The sequence below is a fragment of the Ambystoma mexicanum genome, chromosome 7q (assembly GCF_040938575.1).
Source record: "Ambystoma mexicanum isolate Mex_15411 chromosome 7q, UKY_AmexF1_1, whole genome shotgun sequence".
Classification (NCBI taxonomy): Eukaryota; Metazoa; Chordata; class Amphibia; order Caudata; family Ambystomatidae; genus Ambystoma; species Ambystoma mexicanum.
In genome coordinates, this window is record NC_090941.1 from 488,819,637 (window position 1) to 488,845,787 (window position 26,151).

General features: G+C 48.9%; 1 protein-coding gene across 1 annotated transcript in view; it reads left to right on the top strand.

Annotated features, from left to right (window-relative positions):
• Positions 1 to 14,074, top strand: part of EBPL (EBP like) — a 313,408-nt gene extending 299,334 nt beyond the window's left edge. The window contains exon 4 of the mRNA XM_069639930.1: positions 12,184 to 14,074. Within this exon, the coding sequence (XP_069496031.1) occupies positions 12,184 to 12,424 (241 nt within the window). The 3' untranslated portion in view covers positions 12,425 to 14,074. The remainder of the gene's footprint in view (positions 1 to 12,183) is intronic.
• Positions 14,075 to 26,151: the final 12,077 nt, after the last annotated feature.

Genomic DNA, 26,151 nt, shown 5'->3' on the forward strand with positions numbered 1-26,151 from the left:
TGTTGAGCTGATGTTGTTAGGGCAGTTGTGGCACTTTTCGGAGTTCTGCATTGATTGGCGGAATTCCTAGGGCCAAGAGGGCCTAGGTACGGGGGCCACTTCACTGCACTACCTCTTTGTGTTTGCCTCTCGGTATTTCAACTTCGGGTGCTCTTGCCTGCTATTTGGTTCTTTTGATCTGCTTCAGCGGCAGTGGCGCCTCCTTCCTCTCCTGTCTCCACCCTATTTTGTCCTGGTGTTAGGTACCTGCGGGCCCCATGCGGTCAGGTTATTGCGTCTTGTGTGTGTAGTTCACCCAAGCCCGCTCAGTTTCTCCTGCGGCGTTCTGCTTCTCACTGCGCCTGTCCTCCTCACCAGTTGTTTTCCCCTTTCCGTCCTTCCCCCCGGGTTCCCTACACCCCTGGGTCCTCTTCCAGCAGGTCACTACCTCTAGCGTGTTTATCGGGGTGCCGGGGGGAGGGAGGGAGGTCAGACGTACCTTGAACTGCAGCCTCTCCACCCGGATTGCTTGCTTGTGTTGCTTTCCTCCTTCAGTTCAGCCGGCAGAGAACCCACACCACCGTCTCAGCTCTTCCCGGCCCTGGCTCTATTGCTTGCCGCCATCATCCCTCGTTATTCCAAGGTGGCACCTCGACTTCCCAGTGAACGGACCTCAGTATTGTGAGGGCTTGCGGGGGGCACACCTATCTGGTCTGCCTATTTACCTTATAGCCGTGCTCTGCACGTCCTCCTCTCACCCAGTGTGGGGCTCAGTTCTGGTGTGTAGTTCATTTGGCCGGCTGCCTGAAGCCTCTCTCCTGCATATTGTTTCAGAGAGCTCTGCCGCCTTCTCTATTCAGCCTTCGTTCCTCCAATGCGTATTCTCTGTCGACTCCGCCTGCCCTTATTACTGTCCTCCCCCGACGGATGTGTGCCGATTCACTTTCTCCGGGTATTTCTGTTCGATCTCATCACCATTTTGCCAGAGGGAGCGGGAGCTGCAAACCTAGGTGGCCATCTTCTCCCGCACCCCTTAGTGGTCTCTAAGGCCACACTTTTAAGTTTGTCTTGGGGTATAGAACTCTAAATATTCTGCGAATAGTCAAGCACCAGAAGAAGGGCCAGGAAACCCTAGAGTCTGCAACGATCAAGGGACTGGAAGTGTGACGCAACCTCTTTTGAACTGTGAAAGCTGGGGCGGACATTTGAGGGATCGGAAAGTCCAGAGACCCCAGGATACACAGGGGCCCTCCCGGAGTTGGCAAGGCCCACTTAAAATCCAGAATAAGAAGCATCCTGATATTGTATTTTGTGGACAATACAGTTTCTACTTTATATCCGCCCTTTTCGTTATGACTTCCCCAAATGAAAGTTTAAACTTAAGTCTATGATCTTGGCATACTGTTTGATCACAGGGAGCCCTGTAAAACTATCTTTCAGAGATGCCTCGACCTTCACACATTGTCAGGGGGAGCAGTATTGTTGGATGCAACCACAGTATGGCCAGATAAAGTGGAAAGCAAAGAGTACAGCTACAAGTACTAGGCAACTCTTTTCTAAGTCCCTGCAATGTATACACATGTGATACGAGCCTGTGTGAATCTTGTGTTCCTCCCACTCCTAACAAGGACATCACGCACATCATCTAATTGTAAAGCCAACCACCACCTGAGCTTGCAACTGTCTGTTGCTTACACTTTCAGAAATAGGTCGGCTATGATCTGCAAAGCTCAATTGTCGACAGATGTTGGCCAAGCCATTCTTGATTAGCTTTCTTTTTTTTCTTTTTTTTTTCTCTTTTTTTTTAAAAGTTTTTATTTTTGGCGGCAGAGGTACAAAGGCACACACAAAGGACAACAAATGTATACAGCAGTTACATCGTAGAGCAGCACAACAATTACGATACAGCAATCACAGCATATACAACATGGCAATACCTGAGGAGGAGCAACAATGGGGCTTCATCCAGTGGGGTCAGAGCCCGGTGGGGCAGGGGACATACCGGACACAGGGGTGTCCTCGCTGAGGTTGTTAAGGTAGGTGTTAAATTCACCCCAAATATTTTGGGGGCGAAATTGGGCGGGGAGCGTAGTCAGATAATCTTCCTCACAATTCCGTGCCCAGGTGAGTAAGCGGAGCCACTTGTGATAGGTCGGGGGAGAAGGGCATTTCCAACTCTGGAGTATACACTTTTTGGCGATCATGCAACTTATATTCAGAAATTTGGCCAGTCGTCTGGAGCCATCGGTTTTCAAGGCCCCGAACAAAACCGCCAGGGGGTCAGGGTCAACCACGGTGTCAGTTATTGCGGAAAGCGTTTTCAATATGCTATCCCAAAACCCCAACAGCTCCCTGCAGGCCCAAAACATATGCAAATGGTCAGCTTCCTCCGCACCACACCGGGGGCACAAGGCAGCCGCGGTGCGGATGAACCTCGTGGTCCTACGTGGGGTGTAGTAAAGCCTGTTGAGGAGTTTGTACTGCATGGCGCGGAAGCGAAAGTTGAGGGAGACCTTTTTGGTGTGTAGACACATTTCACCCCAGGCAGCATCGGATATCTCTAGACCCAGTTCGCCCGCCCAATCGTCCCGCGCTCGGAGAACTGGGATATAGGCGTTCTCCTGCAGGATCTTGTATAGTGAGGAGACGACGCCGCCAGAGTTGGCAATGTAAGCAATTGCCGGGTTATCTCGGGGCTCATCTGGGAATGAGGGCCATGTAGTGCGAAACGCTGCCCGTAGTCTATAGTATTGGAGAGTTTCTAAAGCGGATCTGGTGTGGCCATGTTTCCATGTTTGGGGGTCTATAAATCTGCCTTCAGGGTAAAAGTCGGACAGTGCCTGGTATCCCAGGGCCCCCCAGTGTTGGGCTAATGCAGTGTCACGTGTGGGTTCTAGGCTGGGGAAATCCCACACCGGGAGCCATTTGTAGTAAGGGGAGGACTCGGAAGTTGGATCCAGCAGACGTTTCCAGGCCCTAATGGTCGTACCGACAGGGTCAATAGGAGAGTCAGGTGTGTAACGATGATGTAATATAAGGGACATCATGTTGGTGTCGATAGCCGCAAGTCGCTCCAATTTGACATGCGGCCGTGTCGGGGAGCCGGGGTACCAGTGGGTGGCATGTTGGGCCTGGGCCGCGGTCCAGTAGAGGACCAGGTCTGGAGCTGTGAGACCCCCCTGCTTATATGGGAGCGCCATGTCCGTCCACTTCTTGCGCACTGCGCCGGAATGCCATAGGACCTGCGTGCATAGTGTGTGTAGTTTGGTGAAGTATCCCTTCCCAGGCCATATAGGAACGTTACCGAAAGTGTAAAGGAGCTTGGGGAGCAAAATCATTTTGATGAGAGAGAGTCAACCCGCCATGGACAATGGGAGAGAGCGCCACCTCAACATTTTGGCCTCAGCAGACTGTGCTACGGTCCCATAATTGTCGGTCAGTAGGGTAGGTTTAGTTAAGGATATCTGCACACCTAGATATTTGATGCCGTTCGGGGACCAGCGGAGGGGATACTCAGTGGTGGGTCGGTGGGTAGATTTGGTAAGCGGGAAGATCTCAGACTTTGAATAATTGATCGTGAAACCAGAGTACGTGCCGATGCGCGTGATATCCCTTAGTATGGGATACATGTGGGTTGTGGGCTCTCTGATGTACAATAGCACATCATCCGCGTATAAGGAAATTATTTCGGGGTCATCTTTCAGCCTAATTCCCTTGCGGGCGTGGCGTGCACGCACATAGTCCGCCATTGGCTCTATTGCGAGTGCAAAGAGAATCGGGGAGAAGGGGCAACCCTGTCGGGTGTCCCTAAGAAGCGTGAAAGGGTCAGATGTCAGAGAGTTGGCCCTTACACGTGCTACAGGGGAGGCGTATAGCAATTTGATAAACCCGATCATGTTTGGGCCAACGCCCATTGTCTCCAGCACCAACCACATGTAGCTCCACGAGACCATGTCAAAGGCCTTCTGGGCATCCAGGGTGACCGCCACAGCCTGGGCATCCTGATCTATACGGGACAAAACGTTGAACAGTCTCCTGATGTTATGGGAGGTGGACCTGCCGGGGATAAAGCCTGCCTGATCCTCGTGGACTAAGTGTGGCATGATAGGCAGAAAACGGTTCGCTATGATCTTTGCAAAGATTTTGGTGTCGAGGTTCATAAGGGAAAGGGGTCGATAGGATCCGCACTCGTCTTCCGGTTTGCCAGACTTGAGCAGGACCGTGATAACAGCTTCACGCATGGAAGGAGGAAGGATGGAGACCCGGAGTGCTTCGTCCCAGACCTCGAGTAGTCTGGGGGCCAGTATGGCCACGTGCTCTTGATAGAACTCGGCAGTGAGGCCGTCAGGCCCCGGGGCCTTGCCCTTGGGCAGATTTGAGATGGCCGTCACAATTCCGTGCCCAGGTGAGTAAGCGGAGCCACTTGTGATAGGTCGGGGGAGAAGGGCATTTCCAACTCTGGAGTATACACTTTTTGGCGATCATGCAACTTATATTCAGAAATTTGGCCAGTCGTCTGGAGCCATCGGTTTTCAAGGCCCCGAACAAAACCGCCAGGGGGTCAGGGTCAACCACGGTGTCAGTTATTGCGGAAAGCGTTTTCAATATGCTATCCCAAAACCCCAACAGCTCCCTGCAGGCCCAAAACATATGCAAATGGTCAGCTTCCTCCGCACCACACCGGGGGCACAAGGCAGCCGCGGTGCGGATGAACCTCGTGGTCCTACGTGGGGTGTAGTAAAGCCTGTTGAGGAGTTTGTACTGCATGGCGCGGAAGCGAAAGTTGAGGGAGACCTTTTTGGTGTGTAGACACATTTCACCCCAGGCAGCATCGGATATCTCTAGACCCAGTTCGCCCGCCCAATCGTCCCGCGCTCGGAGAACTGGGATATAGGCGTTCTCCTGCAGGATCTTGTATAGTGAGGAGACGACGCCGCCAGAGTTGGCAATGTAAGCAATTGCCGGGTTATCTCGGGGCTCATCTGGGAATGAGGGCCATGTAGTGCGAAACGCTGCCCGTAGTCTATAGTATTGGAGAGTTTCTAAAGCGGATCTGGTGTGGCCATGTTTCCATGTTTGGGGGTCTATAAATCTGCCTTCAGGGTAAAAGTCGGACAGTGCCTGGTATCCCAGGGCCCCCCAGTGTTGGGCTAATGCAGTGTCACGTGTGGGTTCTAGGCTGGGGAAATCCCACACCGGGAGCCATTTGTAGTAAGGGGAGGACTCGGAAGTTGGATCCAGCAGACGTTTCCAGGCCCTAATGGTCGTACCGACAGGGTCAATAGGAGAGTCAGGTGTGTAACGATGATGTAATATAAGGGACATCATGTTGGTGTCGATAGCCGCAAGTCGCTCCAATTTGACATGCGGCCGTGTCGGGGAGCCGGGGTACCAGTGGGTGGCATGTTGGGCCTGGGCCGCGGTCCAGTAGAGGACCAGGTCTGGAGCTGTGAGACCCCCCTGCTTATATGGGAGCGCCATGTCCGTCCACTTCTTGCGCACTGCGCCGGAATGCCATAGGACCTGCGTGCATAGTGTGTGTAGTTTGGTGAAGTATCCCTTCCCAGGCCATATAGGAACGTTACCGAAAGTGTAAAGGAGCTTGGGGAGCAAAATCATTTTGATGAGAGAGAGTCAACCCGCCATGGACAATGGGAGAGAGCGCCACCTCAACATTTTGGCCTCAGCAGACTGTGCTACGGTCCCATAATTGTCGGTCAGTAGGGTAGGTTTAGTTAAGGATATCTGCACACCTAGATATTTGATGCCGTTCGGGGACCAGCGGAGGGGATACTCAGTGGTGGGTCGGTGGGTAGATTTGGTAAGCGGGAAGATCTCAGACTTTGAATAATTGATCGTGAAACCAGAGTACGTGCCGATGCGCGTGATATCCCTTAGTATGGGATACATGTGGGTTGTGGGCTCTCTGATGTACAATAGCACATCATCCGCGTATAAGGAAATTATTTCGGGGTCATCTTTCAGCCTAATTCCCTTGCGGGCGTGGCGTGCACGCACATAGTCCGCCATTGGCTCTATTGCGAGTGCAAAGAGAATCGGGGAGAAGGGGCAACCCTGTCGGGTGTCCCTAAGAAGCGTGAAAGGGTCAGATGTCAGAGAGTTGGCCCTTACACGTGCTACAGGGGAGGCGTATAGCAATTTGATAAACCCGATCATGTTTGGGCCAACGCCCATTGTCTCCAGCACCAACCACATGTAGCTCCACGAGACCATGTCAAAGGCCTTCTGGGCATCCAGGGTGACCGCCACAGCCTGGGCATCCTGATCTATACGGGACAAAACGTTGAACAGTCTCCTGATGTTATGGGAGGTGGACCTGCCGGGGATAAAGCCTGCCTGATCCTCGTGGACTAAGTGTGGCATGATAGGCAGAAAACGGTTCGCTATGATCTTTGCAAAGATTTTGGTGTCGAGGTTCATAAGGGAAAGGGGTCGATAGGATCCGCACTCGTCTTCCGGTTTGCCAGACTTGAGCAGGACCGTGATAACAGCTTCACGCATGGAAGGAGGAAGGATGGAGACCCGGAGTGCTTCGTCCCAGACCTCGAGTAGTCTGGGGGCCAGTATGGCCACGTGCTCTTGATAGAACTCGGCAGTGAGGCCGTCAGGCCCCGGGGCCTTGCCCTTGGGCAGATTTGAGATGGCCGTCACTATCTCGTCAAGTATGATCGGGGAATCCAACTGGTCGCGGGTGGCAGGGGATATTTCAGTAGTGGGAATCTGGGCAGGCAACTCTCGTATGTGTTGTTCAGTGTGTTCGACAGGTTGGGAATACAGTGACCTATAGAACTCGGTGAATACCTCCAAGATCTGTTGATCCGCCCATTGTACATTGTCGAAACGATCCTTGATGGAGGTGATCTGAGTGCGGCCGAATTCCCCTCTCACCAACGCTGCCAGTGTCTTCCCCGGCCTATCCCCCTCGCCATATTTCCTGGCGGCCAGTGGCCGGCTGAAGTACTGGATTTCACGGGTGGCGAGTGCGTTAAATGCTTGCAATTCCTCGCTGATTTGGGACAGTATGGCGGGGTCAGCCCCTGTGGAGCATTGTTGCTCCAGTTGCTTCAATTTGGCTTCGGAGCGGCCGAGGGCCGCGCGAATTGTTTTCTGTAACCCAGCCTCCCGTGAGATGGACATTCCCCTAATATACACCTTAAAGGCATCCCACCGGATCGCAGCCGAAGTGCCCTGAAGAGAGTTGCGCTCAAAGAAGGATTCGATGTCAGCCAGAATTTCGGCTCTGAACACAATGTCCCTGAGGGCCTCGGATTTGAATCGCCAGGTGCTAAGTTTTGGGATGGGCATGCTTAGCTTCACCGAGAGAGTAACTGGAGCGTGGTCCGATAGAGTACGGGGGAGGATCTGGGACCCCTCCACTCTGCCCATGGTTTCACTGGACACGAAGAACAGGTCTATTCTGGACGAGCTGTCGTGCACCGACGAATAATAAGTGTACTCCCGGCCCTGGGGGTGTAATGTCCTCCAAACATTGCGTATGTTAAGTGTCCGCATGTGGCCGTGAAGCCTACGTGCAGCACTGGATAGGGCGCGGGGGGCCGTGCTAGTTCTGTCCAGGACAGTGTCCAGAATGAGGTTCATGTCTCCCCCCCATATAGTCTGGATACCTACATAGCCCAGCAGTATATTGGTCACCACATCGAAGAACTCAGGAGAGTCGACATTGGGGCAATATGTATTGACAAGTAAGTATTCTTTGTTCACCAGGGTGCAGTGAAGTATGACGTAGCGACCCTCAGGGTCTATGTAGCTCTTATGTAGTATAAATTTGATCGATTTATGTACCATCGTGAGGACACGCCTAGATTGGGAGGAATAAGAGGTGAAGAATCTAGCGGGGCCCCATGACGGGGCCATGGTGCCCGGGATATGGGCGTTGGAGTGTGTCTCCTGTTGGAGTAGTACCTTGCATCCATGCCTGCTTGCAAAGGCCATGATCTTACGAGCCTTGGTGTGATTGCTCAATCCGCGGACGTTCCAAGACATTATGACGGCGGACATTTCAATAGCAGATATATAAACTCACAGTGCACATGTCAGTGAACATCCCAGTTCCAGCAGTGGTGTGTGTTCCCAAGGTCGAAGACGGGAGTGCACACGTGGTTTACCTTCGTGCGTGCCGAGGGACCTCGATTGCCTTTTTTGTGTAACGTCCCATAGCCACCCTCCACCCTCACCACCAACCCAAACTCAGCAGTGTAAACAAAACCCACTATCGACAATGCAGAGCAGGGCCAACCCCAACATGGCCCAGTCTGCCAATAAGCCCAACCGGGGCTGGCCCGCAACATGGGCATAACCAAGAGCAGTGCAATCGCAGTGGGGTGCGCTATTGCCGTGTAGTAGCACGCTGGGAACCAGCTGGTTCCGTAACAAAGCAAACAGTGTTAGCGGTCATATTGTAAATGTCCCTGTTTTGCTCAATCAAGTACGGGGGTCAACAGAAGGAACATAGTGATTCGGCAGCCCGGCAACCAGGTGTGACCTTAGAAAGGTTCAAAAGGCAGCCAGAGTGAATGCAATCAATTAAGCAGAGCGAAAAGCATTTGGTCCATGGCAGGAGTGTGAACAAGGCAAAAATTAAACATGCATAAAGGGGCGTTGTACCGGAGGGGATACAAAGCGCATCCGACCATGGATGCGAGCAAACAGTGGTATGAAACAAACGGTATGTGGTCATAGCAGAGAAATAGCACAGATCAACATGGAGTTCAGTCATTGTTCATAGAGTCATCGACAGGAGGTTGCAGGGGAACATGTGCCTCAATGAATTTTACCGCTTCGGACGGCACAGTGAAGAAATATAACTTGTTGTTGAACGTGAACTTCAAGCGTGCCGGGAAAAGTATGGCATAGGGAACGTTTCTTTCTCTGAGGAGTTTCTTCACTCCAGGGAACTGGCGGCGCTCCTGCTGGACACCAGTTGAAAAGTTGGGGAAAATTCTGATCACTTGCGAGTCCATACGTAGCTCGCCCTTTTCCCCGAGCGAAGCGGAGAATTAGGTTGCGGTCCTTGAAGCTCAAAACTTTCGCAATGATGGGCCTCGGGAAGTCGCCAGGCTTGGGCCGCGGTGAGAGCGCCCGGTGTGCCCTTTCAATGGTGAAGAAGGGTGACATGTCTGGATTGCCCAGTAGTTCCTTCAAAAGATTTTCGACTGCCGGTTCCAGTCTGCCCCTCAGCGCATTCTCTGGGACACCAATGATGCGTATATTATTTCTGCGCGACCTAGATTCGAGGTCATCACACTTGGCCCTGACCGCCTTCATGTCCGCAACCAGGGTAGACACTGTGCCCTGGAGCGTGGCTATGTTGTCTTCGTTGGTTCCAATTCTGTTCTCCGCCTCCATGATTCTCGACCCCTGCTGGTCCAATTTGGCTCTGAGCGATGCCACATTGGCATTGATGTCATCGAGCTTTTCGTCGAACGCTGCAAAGTTTCTAGCCATGGATTCCACGATTGAGGCGAGGTCTGTGGTGGGTGCCTCAGCAGGGAGCATACCGGACACCTGGTCGTCTGACGTGTGGGGCGAGTCGGACCTCGGGGTGGGCTTGGCGAATTTGTCCATGGCCCCGGCTTTATTGATGTTCCTAGATCTGTTGGACATCGTAGCAGATGATCTTAGGGCGTCGAGAGCTCAGAGTGGGGACCAGTGCGAGCGTGTTAAGGAGGCGCGCCGCAAGCCCCGCAGTCGGGGAAGCACGGATCAGTGAGGCACAGCGCCAGGCCACAATTGCACATATGGAACGTGGGTGGAGGCAGCAGGGTCCGCGGCTTCAGGATGGTGCAGCCGCAACGACACTCTGATGGAAGGCCAGTGTCTGGGCCGGCATCCGAGTAGGCACAGCAAGAGGGACAGGTAGCGACTGCGTGGGCACTGACGTGCAGGGAAGTAGAGGCAATGTTCAATGGAATTGCAGGGCCCAGCCAGGGCCGAACCAGAACAGTTATGAGTGGTCGGCAGGCGGTGTAGCGCAGGGAGAGGGCAGGCTCTATGTCCAATGTCCGAGCCTGGATCAAGGCCCTCTTGAGGAGGGGCACATGTAGTCTTGTGCAAACGGAGGCCGGCCGGGGTGCAGGGCAGCGGTGGCGGATATGGGCGCTCCACGGGGGCGGACCCGGGGTGAACAGCACGGAAAAAAGGCTCCAGCCGGGGGTGGCAGATGGATAATGTCATATGCTGCGCGCAGCAGGCAGAGCAGCGCCTCACCTGGAGCCCTGTCAGCGAAGGGATGAATCTGCAGTTCTCCGGCAGGCTCACAGTCGAGCGAGGCAGGTCCAAGTATGGTGCTGAGGGCCGCACCGGGCGCACCCGTCGGAGGGTCCGTGCGCGGCTCAGCGAGGCGGTCTCGGGTATGGCACAGGCAGGTCGGAGCAGAGCAGTGAAGGGCCCAACCCAGGCCGCAGCGCCAGGCCAGCGGGAGCGCCGCCCGACCCACGGCGCACTCAGTGCGGGTCGCGGGCAGTGCGAGGCGGACACCCCACAGGGCCCGGGCGCGCGAGCCCGAGGGCCCAGCAGGCGGATCTAGTGGGCGGTTGGGCGGGCAGCAGCAGCGAGAAAGCCAGGCCAAGGAGAATGTCGTGGCGGGCAGCCGCGCGCCACCGCAGCCCCGATGGCGTCGCACACGCCGAACTCCGGCTCCAGGGGTCCGATCCGAGCCCAGATTGCAGTGGCACGTAGCCCTAGTTGTGGAAGGTACAGGGGATCAGGAATCCAGGCGCAGGGAAGGAGCAGACCGCAGATGTCGTCGGATATGCAGCGGCAACACACAGAGCTAACAAGCTAGGCAGCCATCTTGACGGCTGCTCAACAGCGCCCCCCCCTTGATTAGCTTTCTAAGAACAAATCTTCGTCTGATCTTGGTATCCCCTTTCTTCACAGTACACGGTTTTATCCAGGATGTGTTCAACTGTCCTCTCAATCATCACCTGTTGCTGCTTCAGGGAAATAGAGGGCTCAATTGAGGTCTCAGGCAGCGAGAGAATAGGGCTCACAGGGAAAGTGCAAATGGATTCTCTGAATGCCTTGTTTGATGCATATGCTTGCAAGGTCTTGCCTCTGAATTGGAAGAGGAAACCTTGCATGATGCCGCATATCCCTGTTCTCTCTAGAATCATCCACAATAATCAGTAAATGCCACACTGCAGCCACAGACTAGAGACAACACAAACTTATAAGCCATTTCAATAAGGAGGACCTATCTGTTCGCAGGATGTCATAAAGCGTGCCACAATGGGAAGCATCTGCTCAAGAAGGACTTCTGAATTCTCGCACTCTCCATAAAATATTTTGTGAATGTTTCCGGTTAAGCAGAGAATCTTAAAAGCTCCGCATCCCAGAACCGCTTCTGCAAGCCGCACAAGGTCCGGAGCACATAGTTACAATGGCACACTGCGCTATTAACAAAATGGCACTGGCTCTGTCACAGACAGAGCCTATCAGAATGAGCAAGGAGGATGGTTATTATGTAGGCACTCCTAGTAAGAGGAGGGGTATGCTCGGCCCATAGTGCAAAGGGACATTCCTTTACAACCATGTTGCTGTTCCATAAGGGGAACTGGATTGGGAAAACGAAGGAGGGAGATGAGGTAATTAATGTTACTGCAGAGGTGATTAATCTTTTCTTTTATGTAAGCTAAGCACATACTGCGCCAACGATTTTAATTGATTTTGTGCTACAAATATTGTATTTCATACGTACATTGATACTTTTGAAATCAGTTTATTTTGTATGAGTTTATACCAAACTCATAAACATACTGCTACCAAAAAGTTATAGGATGGTACGAGGTGAGCAATGCGCATAGGAACATTGCAGCCAATGCATAAGCATCTAGCTGCTGCTTCAAAAACATACTGTGAAGCTTGGTTCTAAGTAAAGAATATACTAAGAGATTATGTAGGAGGCCACCAACAGTGGGATGCCAAATGTTGAGCTTGTATGGCTGTATAGTCAGCAAATATAGCCAGATTGTCATTGATGGGCTACTAAAATGCCAGCAAAAGGACATGCACTGGCCAGTCACACATACTAAGAACTGGTTAATGCTTTCTTTGTAGACCCTCAAAATGGCAAAGAAGCCCACTTAGAATTGTAATGATTAAGGAATGTAATCATTTGGTATTGTCACGGTGTAAAATATATCTCTTTTGTTTTGGTTGCAGGCACTTCATACAGATCACTCTGTGCGTGTGTGAGCTCTACGGTGGCTGGATGACATTCTGCCCCGACTGGCTCCTGGGCAGCCCCAACCTAAGCACGGAGAACTGGCTTCATCTCTGGGTCTATCTGGTGTTTTTCAATGGCATCTGGGTGGTGGTGCCAGGTCTGCTACTATGGCAGTCTTGGCTGGGTCTCCAGAAGTTGCATCATGAAAAGAAGACCCCCGTAAAGAAGCACAGATAAAGATCTGATATCTTGCCCACTGCCGTGCTGTGAAGTTTGTCTGTGGTAGAGGACAGACCGTTTATCTATTTCTAACATCCGGCCATCAGCATCTGCCGCCAGTGAATTGAGAAGATCTTTTTGTGTTCCTGGGCTGTTTCATGTTGGACCTTTTCCTTTTATTGCGTATTGTTTACTTGAAAAATACTGACCAATTCTACTCTGTGGAAAATATATCACTGTGAACACAATTATTAGAAGTGCAACAAGGTTTTACCATAGATGTGTGATGAGTGATGTTATGTAGGTGACATGACGAGAGTTGGGCAAGTCTGGGCCCAAAGCAAAATAATTACATTAATGGGCCTCATTACAAGTTCGGCGGTAGCCGTGCCAGTAAAACCGGCATGCTGCCGCCCGGACTTGTGAAGTTTTCCGGCGCCTGGCTTCACAGAAACACCGGGTATTTCAGCACCGGCGGTCCGTGAAGTCAGGTGCCGGAAAATGTTAATCCACATTCCCATTTGAGTCCCATAGGACTCAATAGGAATGGGGAACCCGGAAGCACCGGCACCGTTATTTCCGTGTAGGATTGCTTACTGTGGCCGCTGTGCCCGGCAGGTGCCCAGCTGCCGAGCACAGCAACTCTGGCAAGCAGACCTGTAGTGTACTGGTCCGGTAAAAACGGTGTCAGTAGGCTTACCGGCACTGTTGTTACCGGACCGGCACACTTATAATGAGGCCCATTGTCTTTACATTGCACATTTGGAAAAAATGAGCTAGCTTTAGAATCTGTATGTATGGAATTTACAGAGTGAACCAAACTAGCAGGCAACAGCACACTTTCCCAAAAGGGGGAGAATACAGAGAGTGTAGGGCAGGAAGATTCATGGGAGGGGACGGTCTAAGAGAAGGGACGGGGTGCTTTCATGCGGTCAATGTGTGACCAGGCGTTCCATGAAGAACAGGGTCTTCAGCTCCTACCTGGGGGTGCAGCGAAGATGGGGCCTTTCTAACATGCGTCTGTATGTTATTCCAGAGCGCGGGGGCCCAGCAGGAGCAGGCCTGTTTTCTGGTTCATTCCTTTTTGCATGTCTAAGATTCTAATGTGGCTTTGGAGGCCGAATAGAGATGATGAGTTTTTTAAACCAAAATGGATAGAATGTTTGTTTGTGTGTGATATAGACAGTTCTGGAAGGTGATGCAGGATTGGCGGGTGAGCAGAACATCCTTTATTTTCCCCACTATTTCCCCCGTACCCACTTTAATCACTTCATTTGTTCCTTTTAAAACTAGATTTGGGAGAAACTCCATAACTTCAGATTTGCCACTGGACTGCCACATGGCGACTCCCTTACAGTCTTTTGCTGTCCCCTCCTGCTGGGGCATTCTGCGGCATCTTGTGCCACGTTTAAGTGGCACACCCAACTTGTTGGCAAGCATGTCTTCTCTGCAATAGCTCCAAATCATGTTTATTTCCAGACAAAGCAATTAATATTTTCATTTTTTTCATATTTTTGATGTGCTCTGGTTTTCTTTGAATTTACACCAACCGAAAATTGCAAAAATGTGCCATTCGTACAGGTATAAGAAAGTAAAGTCCTGAACTGACACGGAATCTCTGTTGTAAACTTCTTATAAAAGTACAATAAAGTTCGTTTTTATATGCCACCATTCGTGTATGTATTGTGTGATTCTGCCCCATGATTTCTATAACATTTATACAGTGAAGAATCCTTGTGTTGTCCAGATATTACCCTAGGTTCCATATCAGCCATAGAACCCCAGCTTAAGCCACAAGACGCTACAATGCAACATTAGAATCACATGCCACAATCGACACGGAGCACGACCGGTCTGCAACAAACACTCGTTCTCAAGTCCCGGAATAAGGCAACACCATATATGAACAAACCGATCAGGAACAACCTATTAAATTACTGATATAGTACAACACATATGATACCTGGCAGGAAGGTCGAGTCCTGTGCTTCATCAAGGGCCGGACAACAGCCAATAGTGGTGGAGTAGGACCCGGACCATGCAGGGGCCAGAAGATAAGGCTTTGTTGCATCTGCTGTGGGCAAAACCCACAGGTGTGGTACTTTCTCTTTTGGGACTACGTGTCCTATGAGTCTTGTTGGGCTGCCATGTTGGAATTGCCTCCTCTCCTGCGACCACTTCCAGATGCATCTGGCTTTTTTATTATTATTATCATTATGGTATTTATTGAGTGTGCGCATACACACAGGTGGGGCGGTCACAACCCCAAAATATTACTACATTCAAGAGTATGGGGGTCATTACAAGTTAGGAGGTAGCCATGCCGCTATTAGCGGCATGGTTAGCCCCTTACCGGGTACCGGATCTGGGTTCCTTGAATGAGGAATTACCGGGCCATGCCGACCTTGGAGGGCACGGTAATTCCTCATTCAAGGATCCCATCCCCATTCCCATTCCAGCCCCCATAGGGCTCAATGGAAATGTGGAGGGTGCTAACAAAGGGCCCATTAATAACGGGCCTGTTGTTAGCACCCTGGTCTGCTCGCGGGACCCGCTAAGGACGCCTGGTAAAACCAGGCGTCCTTAGCGGGTTCCCGCGAGCAGACTCGTAAGGAGGCGGTAAGGGGTTGACGGCTCCGGCACCTTTACCGGCACCATTAACCCCTTACCGCCTCACTCGTAATGACCCCCTATGTCTCAAACGATATTCAGCTTGTGTATGGACGAAGTGGTAAATCCCACCTTTGCAACCAGGTGGCTACAATGAACCTAAGACACAGATCAGGGGTACAACCCTTGGTGCCACTCCGTCCTTTGCATTTATGACTGCTAATACTTTACAAAATTACAATCAAATTACATCAATTAGAAACCAGTGATTCAGATAAATGTATGCGATAAAAAGTGATCAGACTCAAGAGATGATTGCGTAGTTGAATGAAAAAGAAAGAAACCAAGGCCCCGAAACTTTATACATTCTGTGTCCAATGCATTTCGGACTTTTAATAGTCCTTCTTCAGGACAATCACAGAATAAAATATCTAGCCAATTAATTTATGAAGAGACACGTACCATTGCGTTACATAATCCATCTAAAAACAATAGATTCGCGTTGGTTATTATATCATACCAACAAGCATTAGGATGGGGGTAGTCGCAATTTGTCCACAAGAAAACATAGAGGGAAATAAAAACAAAAATAGAAAAATATTAATTAGTTACAATAATCCATGCTGTCACTCTCTGTTTTAATGTTTCACAAAAGGTATAGTTACCTGGTACACGATTATACCTTTTGTGGGAGGTAAAAGGAGCGCAATATCCATTTTAAATACAAAATACACATACTTATATTCTGGTAAATAGTATAAAAGTGTGTTTCATCTTTTTCATTAAAATCTGCGGACCCATGTTACTATGGACTTAATCACACCCAAATGAACGTGAGTCCGGTCCAGATGGTAAAAAGATGTTAATAACGTATGTTGAGAAATCCCAAACCTGTCACTACTGGCCTGAACCCACTTGTGTGTTTAATAAAGTCAGCCCAAGTTGCACAAAAGGAAATACCTATTGAATACTGCACCAGGTGGCGCGGGGGAACACATGATGGCCTAGGTGTTGAGGAGGAGAGGCTCCTTGAAGAGGTGGGTCTTGAGTTTTTTTCTGAATTGTAGGAACATGGGGGCAAGTCTGGTGGTGATGGGGAGGAGGCTCCATAGTCTTGGGGTGTAGGCAGAAAAGGCTTGTTTTCTGGTGCTTTCCTGTTTGCAGCAGCATAATTTCAAGTGTGCATGTGTCCTGGCTTCTGGTGTTGCTCTGTTCGCCCGAGATGCTGTGTTTCTCTGCCAGGTAACTGAGTGACTTGAGGGCGACTGCCTTATAGATGATGCAGAAAGACTTGAAGGTGTTTTGTGCGTGCAGTGGGAGCCAGTGATGGTCATTGAAGGCTGCTGTGATGTGGTTGTATCTGCGTAGACCCTTGATGAGGCATGCGGCCGCGTGTAGGATACTTCTTAGGGGCACAAGGGAGGATGGCGGGAGGCCTTCGAGGAGGGCATTGCCCCCATCCAGGTGGGATAGGACCTTTGCTTGAACAATAGATTTAAAGCTGTCTGCAGGGAGGAAGGGCTTCACTTTCCGTATCAGGGAGAGCTGATACCAAGCTGTCTGAGTTTTCTTAGCTTTGTGTGTCTGTCGCTGTGGAACCAGAGGGACATGGCACAGGAGATGAGCTTGGGTGTGAAGCCCTCAGGGTTCATGGTTGATAGCCAGGTCTGCATCCCTGGGTGTTCTGTGTTGTTGGTGAGGAGTAGGAATATGGTCGTGGAGTGGTTGAGCTTCAAGTATGCATTGTGTATGCACATCTTGTGTCCAGGGCCTGGGATTCAGATGTAGACAGTGGTTGTACCTTCCCAGTGCCCTGAAACTTGTGCTAGCCCGCACCATCCTGAGCGTGAGGTTTTCTCTACCTCACTGATTGTGGGTGCCGGGTGAACTGCAGAAGACCCGAACAGAAAAGTAGATACTATTTATTGTACTGAACATTGTCCGAAGATTCAAGTGCATGGATCTATGATCAGGTAGATTCAGTGTTATTGTGTTGGCTAGTACTTTCACTATTATTTTATTATCCATCTTTAACAGTGATAGCGGTGGGCATGGTCCACACCTTTCAGCTGGTTTGTCAGGTTTAAGCAAAACTATAATATTAGGAATATTTTAGGAAGGGGGACCTACGCAAGACATAAGCCGCAGAGTATACTTCCAGCAAGGGTGTAACAAGAGTATCTGAATACACCTTAAAAAATTCACTACTCAACCTAATGGGGCCAGCGGTTTTACCACTCACAAATCGCCCCGTGCACTTCAGCAAGTCGTCTTGGAGCATTTAACTCGTCTGCAATGTCTAGTGGGAATTCGTGGAAATCTACCTTGTCAAGATATCGTACCAAGTTGGTGTCCAGTTTCGTTCTCTATAATGTATCATAATTTTGCTGAAAAGCAGCATTTATATCTGAACGATTAATGCTCTTGTTACTCTCTTGATATTACCTCTGATATACCTTTTCCCCATGAACCAGCCAGACTAGTGCCTTGCAGGGTCTTTCTTTCTTGCCGTACTGCCTGGCTGCAATAAGTCTATAAGGATTTCTCTTCCGAATCGGCCCTCACTCTGAATTTCTCCAGCATATCATGTAGGCTGCCTGGTATTCTTTGAGTGCTGTTGAAGACAGCCTATATTAGTCTCTAGTGACCGCAGCCTATCTATTTATTATACCTTTAAGAATCAAGTCTCTTCAGCTATACACATCCCTCTTAAGATATATACGTTAAATGCTTCCCAAAACGGACTCTGAATTCAGGGCGAAGTAAACTTGGATTGCTTCCTGCACAGCTCTGCCAAAGTGCATGCCCTGATTCTCCATATGCTTGGTCCAGGACACGTTTTGTAGAATTCCCTTACAAGCGTAACTGGGCTATGGTGCGACGGTGTTCTTGCAAGTATTCTGCATTCCTACACCTGTGGTGGAGCTGCTTTGGTTCACATAATACAGCCCAGCCAATCGGTGAAATCATGCACATTCGAATAATGTGTAAATTCCCAATAAGCTGGGTATAGAAATCTACATACATCTTGGAGGTTATAGTAAGGTTGTCATTGTTTTAGAGCTACAACGGGCCTGGTTGTTGGTCTAGCTGTACCCCACGTGCTATCCATGTTCGGATCACACACAAGATTAAAATCGTCGACTCAAACAGTGAGATCCCCCCACCACTTGGTCAGAATCCTACAAATATAAAAAAAACAATAGTGTAGCTATGTTTGGAGCATGCCCGTTAATAATGGACATTTGGTTGACCAACATGAACATTTGATTGACCAACAAGTTCACCAACAACACTAATTTACCAGCCATCAATATCGTCTTGTAAATCCAGCACCTCGACATTCAATGGCCCTCATTACGAATTTGGCGACATGCAGTAAAAAAGGCGGTAACAGAATTGACACCACTTTTACCACTCTGCCAAATTAGGGCTGTCTGACAATAGGTGCTCATTCCACTGGCGGAGTTACCAATGCCATGTTTCGGTGCTAATTCTGCCAGAGCTAAATCCGCCGGCGGAATTAGAGCTGAAACAAAAAAATTGTAATTCTGCCACATTATTCAAATACCGCCCGAAATATGGCCAAAAAATGGCGGAAATTCCACCAAACAAAAGTGCAGTTACCTCCACCCAAAAGGTGGATGTAAACACAAAAAGGTGAAGGAAAAGAAACCACAGGTGCACCCAATGCACTCAGAAAGGACCATAAGGCCCACACCTTCCCCAAACACCCTTTCCAACACCATGCTGCCACTAGCAGTTGCAAACTTGGACATACAGCACCGCCTGCTGTACATTGAGATGCAGAGGCAGAATCAGCACCACACAGCACATGAAGCAGGGAGAAGGAGGAGACGCCATGCAAGGCGAGCGTCCATTCCCCGGGTCAGCACATCACCCAGGGTGCACTTACAGATGGGAAGCTCATCACTCGCTATGGGCTGAACAGGGAGACCATCACTGAGCTACTATTCCTGATCCAGGATGAAATCCAGAGCCGAATAAACATCTAAGCGGCCCTCTCACCTCTGCTGAAGCTCTCGTCGGTGCTGCATTTCCTTGCTGCAGGCATCTACCAGCACACAGTGGGCATCCTGCATGGCATGTGGCAGCCGACATTTTCCATTGTCCTTGTGCAGGTGCTGGATGCACTGTTGCAGCATGCACCCCAGCACATCTCTCTACTCACCAACCAGACATAGAGTAATGCCACAAAGCCAACATTTTTCTCCATCGCCAAACTGCCCAATGTGATAGCAGCCGTAGACTGCACCCATGTGGCCCAGGTGGCCAGTCAGCCAGCAGAAGAGGTATACTGTAACAGGAAGCAGTACCATTCAATGAATGTATAGGTGACCTGTGATGCGGCCCTCATCATCATCCACCCGGGCCAAGGTCTTGCGAAAAAGCACACTGCCTGGCGACACGGAGAGACACCGAGGGCAACGGACATGGCTACTGGGTAAGTACAAGTGACATAATACATTCCAAACCTTCATGACAAGGTAAATGGCACCTGAGGGGGGGGGATGGCACAACCAATGTAAACTCAATGTATTCCCTGTCACAGCCCTGTGCATGCAGGACCTGCTCTCTCGCCCCACACATTAGAGCTACCAACACACATGACTATACCCTGCATGAAAATGCAGTAGCAGGGCAGTAAAGCACAATGGCATAGCAAATGAGTAATGCACCAAGATAGAACTACATATACCACAATGCACAGTGAAACCACACATACACAGGCAATAGCACAGTGTACCACAGTACAATGATTATGCAACACTGCCATACACTGATGGCATGTACGCTGTAAACTATGAATGGCATTGCACAATAGCAGGAACACAAAAACACAAACATGCACAATAACAACTGTACGCCCCAAAATGGCATATTCATAACAGCACAGCATTAGTACAACACAGTCAGCATGTACTTTGCTAATCCTGTCACACTGTATGAATGATACAGCTGGTGGATGAGAGATATATGAAAGGGGTATCCCGAAGTGTTTTATCACATGTACCCCTGTAGAACATGACGCTTCAAGTAATTACAGTAATACACAACCATGTTGTTCAACTAAGCACCCTAACGCCATCTAGACAGTGATGAACATGTCATATACAAATGCAACACATCGTAATTTTACTGTTACTGACACCTGTGTCCTTTACTCTTGCAGGTGACTCTGGATACCTACAGCTCCTGTGGCTCATGACACCTGTGCGCACTCCACACACGACACCAGTGGTGGCCTTCAATGAGGCACACATGCAGACCAGGCTGTGCATCGAGCAGACTTTCAGCCTTCTGAAGGGACGCTTCAGGGGCTCCATGTAATAATGTCGCCTTGCAAAAAAGTCACCAAAAATGGCTGTTTTTTGCAGGGGCATTATTACATTGAACATGCGGGGGACACCTCTGCAACCCCCAAAACCATTTTCAAAGGGGGCGGGGGACAGACACTCCAGCAACCCCCACTCCTCTTGACCCCTTATATATGGACACCATATATCGTGTCGCCACAGCCTTTTCCCAGCGACATTATGTATAGTGACCATATAAATGGGGAAAATATTACCGGATACCGTTTCAGATGTCTCCACCTGACTGGAGGGGCCCTCATGTACAGGCCACAGAGGGTGGGGAAGATTTTCATTGTCTGTGCCTGTTATACAAGAATTGATGTAGTAACCCTGTGGGAGACTACACCACCCTTGTCCTCCTGGTATTAGGTATAGGCCTACTACACAAGTTGGTAGTGTGACTGAGCAGCCAGGCTTACCTCAAGAGGGGTAAATGTGAGCGGTAGAGCTGTAGCAATGAAATTCACCAATACAAGTAGCCAAGTAAAACTTACACTCAAGGTTTTTGTTATAAATAATTATTTATTTAACAGTAGTTTTTAAATAAGCATTCTTTAAAAAGGGCAAGATATGTAACAATCAAATATACTTTAAAATATGTTTCCAGAATCAACAAAAAGCTAGTAGATGATACTCTTTAGAGATGCTTCTTACACACTTCCTACACCCGGAGGTGACTTCACTAACTAAGACAGTAATGGCATTTATGTATCACTAGTACACTTTGTAGATTCTGAGGTTTGTAGAAAGGAAAGGTTAAGGGAGGCAAAAAGGTTAAACAGGTTCTCAGAGCATGTGAATACTTACATCTTCCAATGAAGTCTAGATAAAAGCCTTTCCCAGCAATAATAGTTAGGAACCAAGTTATCACCTATGCAGTGTCAGTGGGTTTGGTGCCTGTGTCCATTGCAGTGGCCTGGCCCGCTGCCTGTATGGTGTCTGCACTTGGGTAAGGGGATTGGGTTCATAGTCATAGTTTCGAATCAAAAGATTCGAAAAACAAAAGTTTTGAAGCAAAGGTTTCGAAAACAAAAGCTGTGACATGCTATGTTTAACATGCAAAGTTCCTTTCTTTCTAAACCAATCCGTCGACAATAGTCATGGATTGGTTTCAATTGAAATGCACTTTTACATGTTAAAAGTAGCATTTCAATGCTTTTTTTTGTGGTAACGTTGAAACGTTAGATGAAGCTGTCCAGTGCTGTACTCTCAGCACTGGACTGCTTTTTTTAACTTTGAAACGTTACATGGAGCTGTCCAGTGCTGTAATTTCAGCACTGGACAGTAACATGTAACGTTTCAAGGTTTTAGTGTATATTGGGGGGGTTCCCCCCACCTCCCAACCCCCACGCCACCCTCCCACCCCCCAACCCTAACCCAAGCCCCAACCCTAACCCTAACCCAAGTTTCGAAAGGCAAACTTTCACATTTTTTTCAAAGAAATTGTCATTCGAAAGAATGGTATTTCGAAAAAAAGATTAGAAATTTGCCTTTCGTAACTTTTGTATTCGAAAAAATGACTGGACACCAAGTGCATTGCACACCAGACTTGCCAACAGTGGTTGAAGGTGGCACGTGGTAGGTGGTCCTGCAGGCTCTGTCATGGCCGGAGATGGGGACACGACCCAGAGGGGCCAGCAGCAGTACCCTTTGACAGGGGGTACTGGAGGTCTTCTTCTGGGCAATTGCCTTTCTGGGTGCAGCATGTTGTGATCCCTTCTTGGCACTTCCAGGGCGAGGTGTACCAGATATGCTGTTGCCTCCCATGTAGTCCTGGTTGTTTTCTGTGCCTGTTCGGAGACAGGAAACTGCATCATTACCCCTGTTGGAATGTTGTAGAGTGTGCCCTCATGAAGTGTAGAATGGGGTCCCGTGGTGGTGTGGCCCCATGCGGGCCTTCTTCATGAGGCAGACAGCATGATGGATTACAGGCTTGATTATTGGGTGTGAATCTAAACTTTTGGGATTGTGTGCCTTGCATGGACTTAATTGTCATGTGCTTCACGGTTGTGCAAGATAATGGGTGCCTATGTGGGGCTGGCCCAATGTTGTATGCATATCCTGTACTACTATCATCTGAGGGGTGCTCTGAAAGCCTTGGTGGCGTGAGTGCGATATTAGTTAGGACACACTCTTCATGGAGGCCTTGTTGCTACTGATCTGTTGCACTTGGTGTCAGTTTGACCTGGACATCTACAGCTGTTGAATTTGTTCCTTTTGTTACATGTGTAGCAGCTATTTGGCTGATATATTTATACATGGGGGCTCAGCCTGCTGGCAAGAGGTGGCGGCGATGTACCATATGATTGGGTGACTACCCATTAAAGTTGCTGTTCCATGCTAGTTGAACATGTCCTACATGAAGGCCTCCTCCTTCTCCATGGTGAGTCTTTAGGGGCGTTCAAACCTACCATGCCTCCTGATGTACAGACCCGAGGTGCTACATTAATTGCTTATGTTTTGGCTGGGTTAATATCTGCTAGGTGACTGCAAGTCTGCAATGTTGTCATTCTATTGATGTTGTTGTGCAATGGTCCCATGATTCACTCATGTTCTCGCCAGGGTCTTCCTGGCTGTTGGCTCCGACCTCTGCCATTCCCACGCCCTCCATGCGCACCATGTAGAGGATGCTGCTCACTGGTTCCCCCCAGGGTGTGAGCTGTACCGAGGAAGACTTTCTCACCAGTGGCTGCTGTCTCCCGATGATGGTTTGAGGCAAGGGTACAGACCTTGGCTTTGAGGTTGTTCCACCTCTTACGTATGTCCTCACAGTCTCATGGGACATTTCCTACAGCCGCCACCCTGGGCTGGATTTCCCTTCAAATGGTGTTTCTTCAGCTGTGAGGACCTCTTCCTGTGACCAATACAGGTCCTCTGCATGGGTCATCGCCTACTCTGCAAGCACCCTGAACTCCAGCTTAGTGAATCTGGGATTTCGTAGCCGCATTTCTGGCACCTTACATTTGCCTTTTCCTCCAGACATGTTTTTTATGTATTGTATTGTAGTAGCTATTTATATAGCGCTTTTTACCATTATTATATTCTCAAAGTGCCAGTAGTGGGAACGCCCTTGGTGGACTGAAGTCCAGAGTGTTGTAGATCACGGAGTAGGATTAGACTGCATGTGTGCATTTGGCCACGATAAGGCTTAGCAGGGCTGACCAGGCTCTGGTGTAAGCAACCCACGAATGTCAGGCATGTGCATGGGTACTGTGAGGAGTCAGGAGATGACGTAAGTGCAAGACTCGCTATGTGTTCAGCTGGCCCGAATTTGTCATATGTCTTCACTGCATACTGATGTCAGGGATGTTGAGGCATATTCTGGTGTATGTAAGCTTAAAAACATTTAGTGTCCAGCTAGCCCGAATTTTGTCATAGGTCGTAGCTGCATTCTACTGTGAGTGGATGAATAGCCGTGCCTGTGGCAGATGTCCACCGAAGTGGTGCATTTTTAAGTACCAAGAGCACAGATGGAGCTTATCTTTGATATCGTTCTGTCGTCAGAAAGTCTGTGGAAAAAAGACCAGCTACCCTTGTAAAATCTTCTAGGCAATGTGGGGAGGAGGGAGCTACCCTTGAGTCTTCTAAGCACAATAGACTGGTTGACCTAGTATATCTGTGTTCTAGGGTTGAATGTCACTTCCCTTGTGGTTATTTTGAGTGGAGTCATTTTTTAAAGATGTCCGCTGCTGAAGTTCCCTTCGCGCCATGAGCGCTTCCCGTTCAGTGTCAATTCCACTAGTGAATTTACTGTTCGGTAATTCTGACAATTTACAGTGGTAACGATAATTCTGCTGATAATTGGCAGATTTAATGTTGATGTACTATTTTCCATTGGCAGAATTCTCGTTACTTCTGATGGTTGATACACGCAGCCGTCTATTCGGAATGTTCGGCGGTAACAGTAATTCCGACTGGCGGAATTACCGCCATACTCACTGCCCTACTTGTTATGAGGGCCAGTAACCTATGTATCAGGATAGCTACCCCTCTAGCATGAGCAGAATATGTTGCAAAAAACCTATTGACCGATCAGCTCTGAGATGACCTCAGTTTGAGTTTTAAAAAGAGAAAAGTAGGTGCGTCTCTTGCATGCATTTAACATTAACCCATTACCTGCGAGCATAATCTTGCAGTTCCCTAATTTTCATATTGTTGTTCAGCCCTTGTACATTCCACCTTAAGCATTAATTGAACTTTTTGCATATAGCCAATTGTCAGGACATTGAGGTAAAACTAGCCTGCTTCTTAACATATTAAATACAGCTTCACTAGGTAAATATTCCCCATCTCATCCATAGCTTCCTCATGTGCATTCTGAATGGCCTGATGTAGCATAATGTAACATAATTAGAACACCACCCCCACTGATCTTCCCAACTTGTTTGTATACTCCCCACCCAGCCGAAAACACCTCGAACATTATATGAAATATCCATTAGTCACATACAAGGACAGTGAGCTGGCTTAGGCGTCACTTTCTCAGACTCAGTAGCGATATGACAAGCTTTACAAATATCAAATATAGTCCTTATTGACCTCTTACCGGTATATACAAACCCCTTAACATCCACTAAATGCCACCCACACATATATTTCTGTGGGTGTGCTATTTCAGGCTTATCTGCATTCCTTCAGGCTCCGTGATCTCAGAAGTCAGATTGTGACACCATGGCCGGGTCAGTAAAGAAAGTAGTCTTGCCATTAGTCTCAATCCTCAATTCTTATCTTAGATGGGCACATTATTGAATAGCAGATATTCTTCCCCATTTTGCATGTACTAATTCTCATACTTGACTTTGCCGACTTCCCTCACTGCCTTCAAGACGTTATCCCGGTCTTGGTTGTTTAGCGCTTCTAGCAGAATCAGATGATGAGGCGCAACCGGTTTTAGGCAGCGACCTACTGATCTGTGCACCCCGTTCAAAGATTAAATGCTCAAGAGATGTAAGTCAGGAAGTAACTTGGGTAGGAGTGCCTCCAAAAACGGTGCCATCTTGCCTCTCCCCACTCCTTCTCTTAAGTCAAGAATACATACATTGTCTTGCTGCGGTCTCACCTCCAAATCCTCATTCTTATCTTGCATGACCTTTAGTTCAGACTCCAACCTGTGCATCGTCTTCTTTACTTTCCCATCTTCATCTTCAGTTTAAATTATTGCAGCTACGTCTCTCGAGTACCATCAACCTCACCTGTATATCATCAACTGGGTAAACAATGCCATAGGTTTGCTTTGACAGTTTGGAATGGTTGCTTCTAAGCTCTGCAAATATTTCTTGCAGCATAACTTGAGTTTGTGTTATCTTCTGTTGGAGTTTCCAATTCTGTGGTTGTAGTGTTGTCTCGTTGAAAAGCAAACTTCTGTAGGTTAACTCTTTTATTCTTTGGCCTGGCCATAGTTCACTCGCACCGTACATCCTGGACATTTACTTCATATAGTGGCATCTTAAGCAATTGAGCGTTTCACTACATTAATGTAGAATGCAGTTCTGTCCCATGTTGGTTTGCAATGCCCCACAATGCATATATATCGCTCGTAATTAACAATCATAATTGTTTACACCGCTTTGCCCGCGCATGTGCGGGCAGGCCAGGTTTCACACTAATCATGTGAAGTTGGCATGTAACTTCCCAGAGCTTTCAGTGCATGAGCAGTTTTTTTAGATACTATATGATCCTGCGTCACGTTTAGGCGGCACAGTTGTGATCCACAGCAGATCTGGCTAAATGCTACACATTCTACTCAGAGTGACCAGA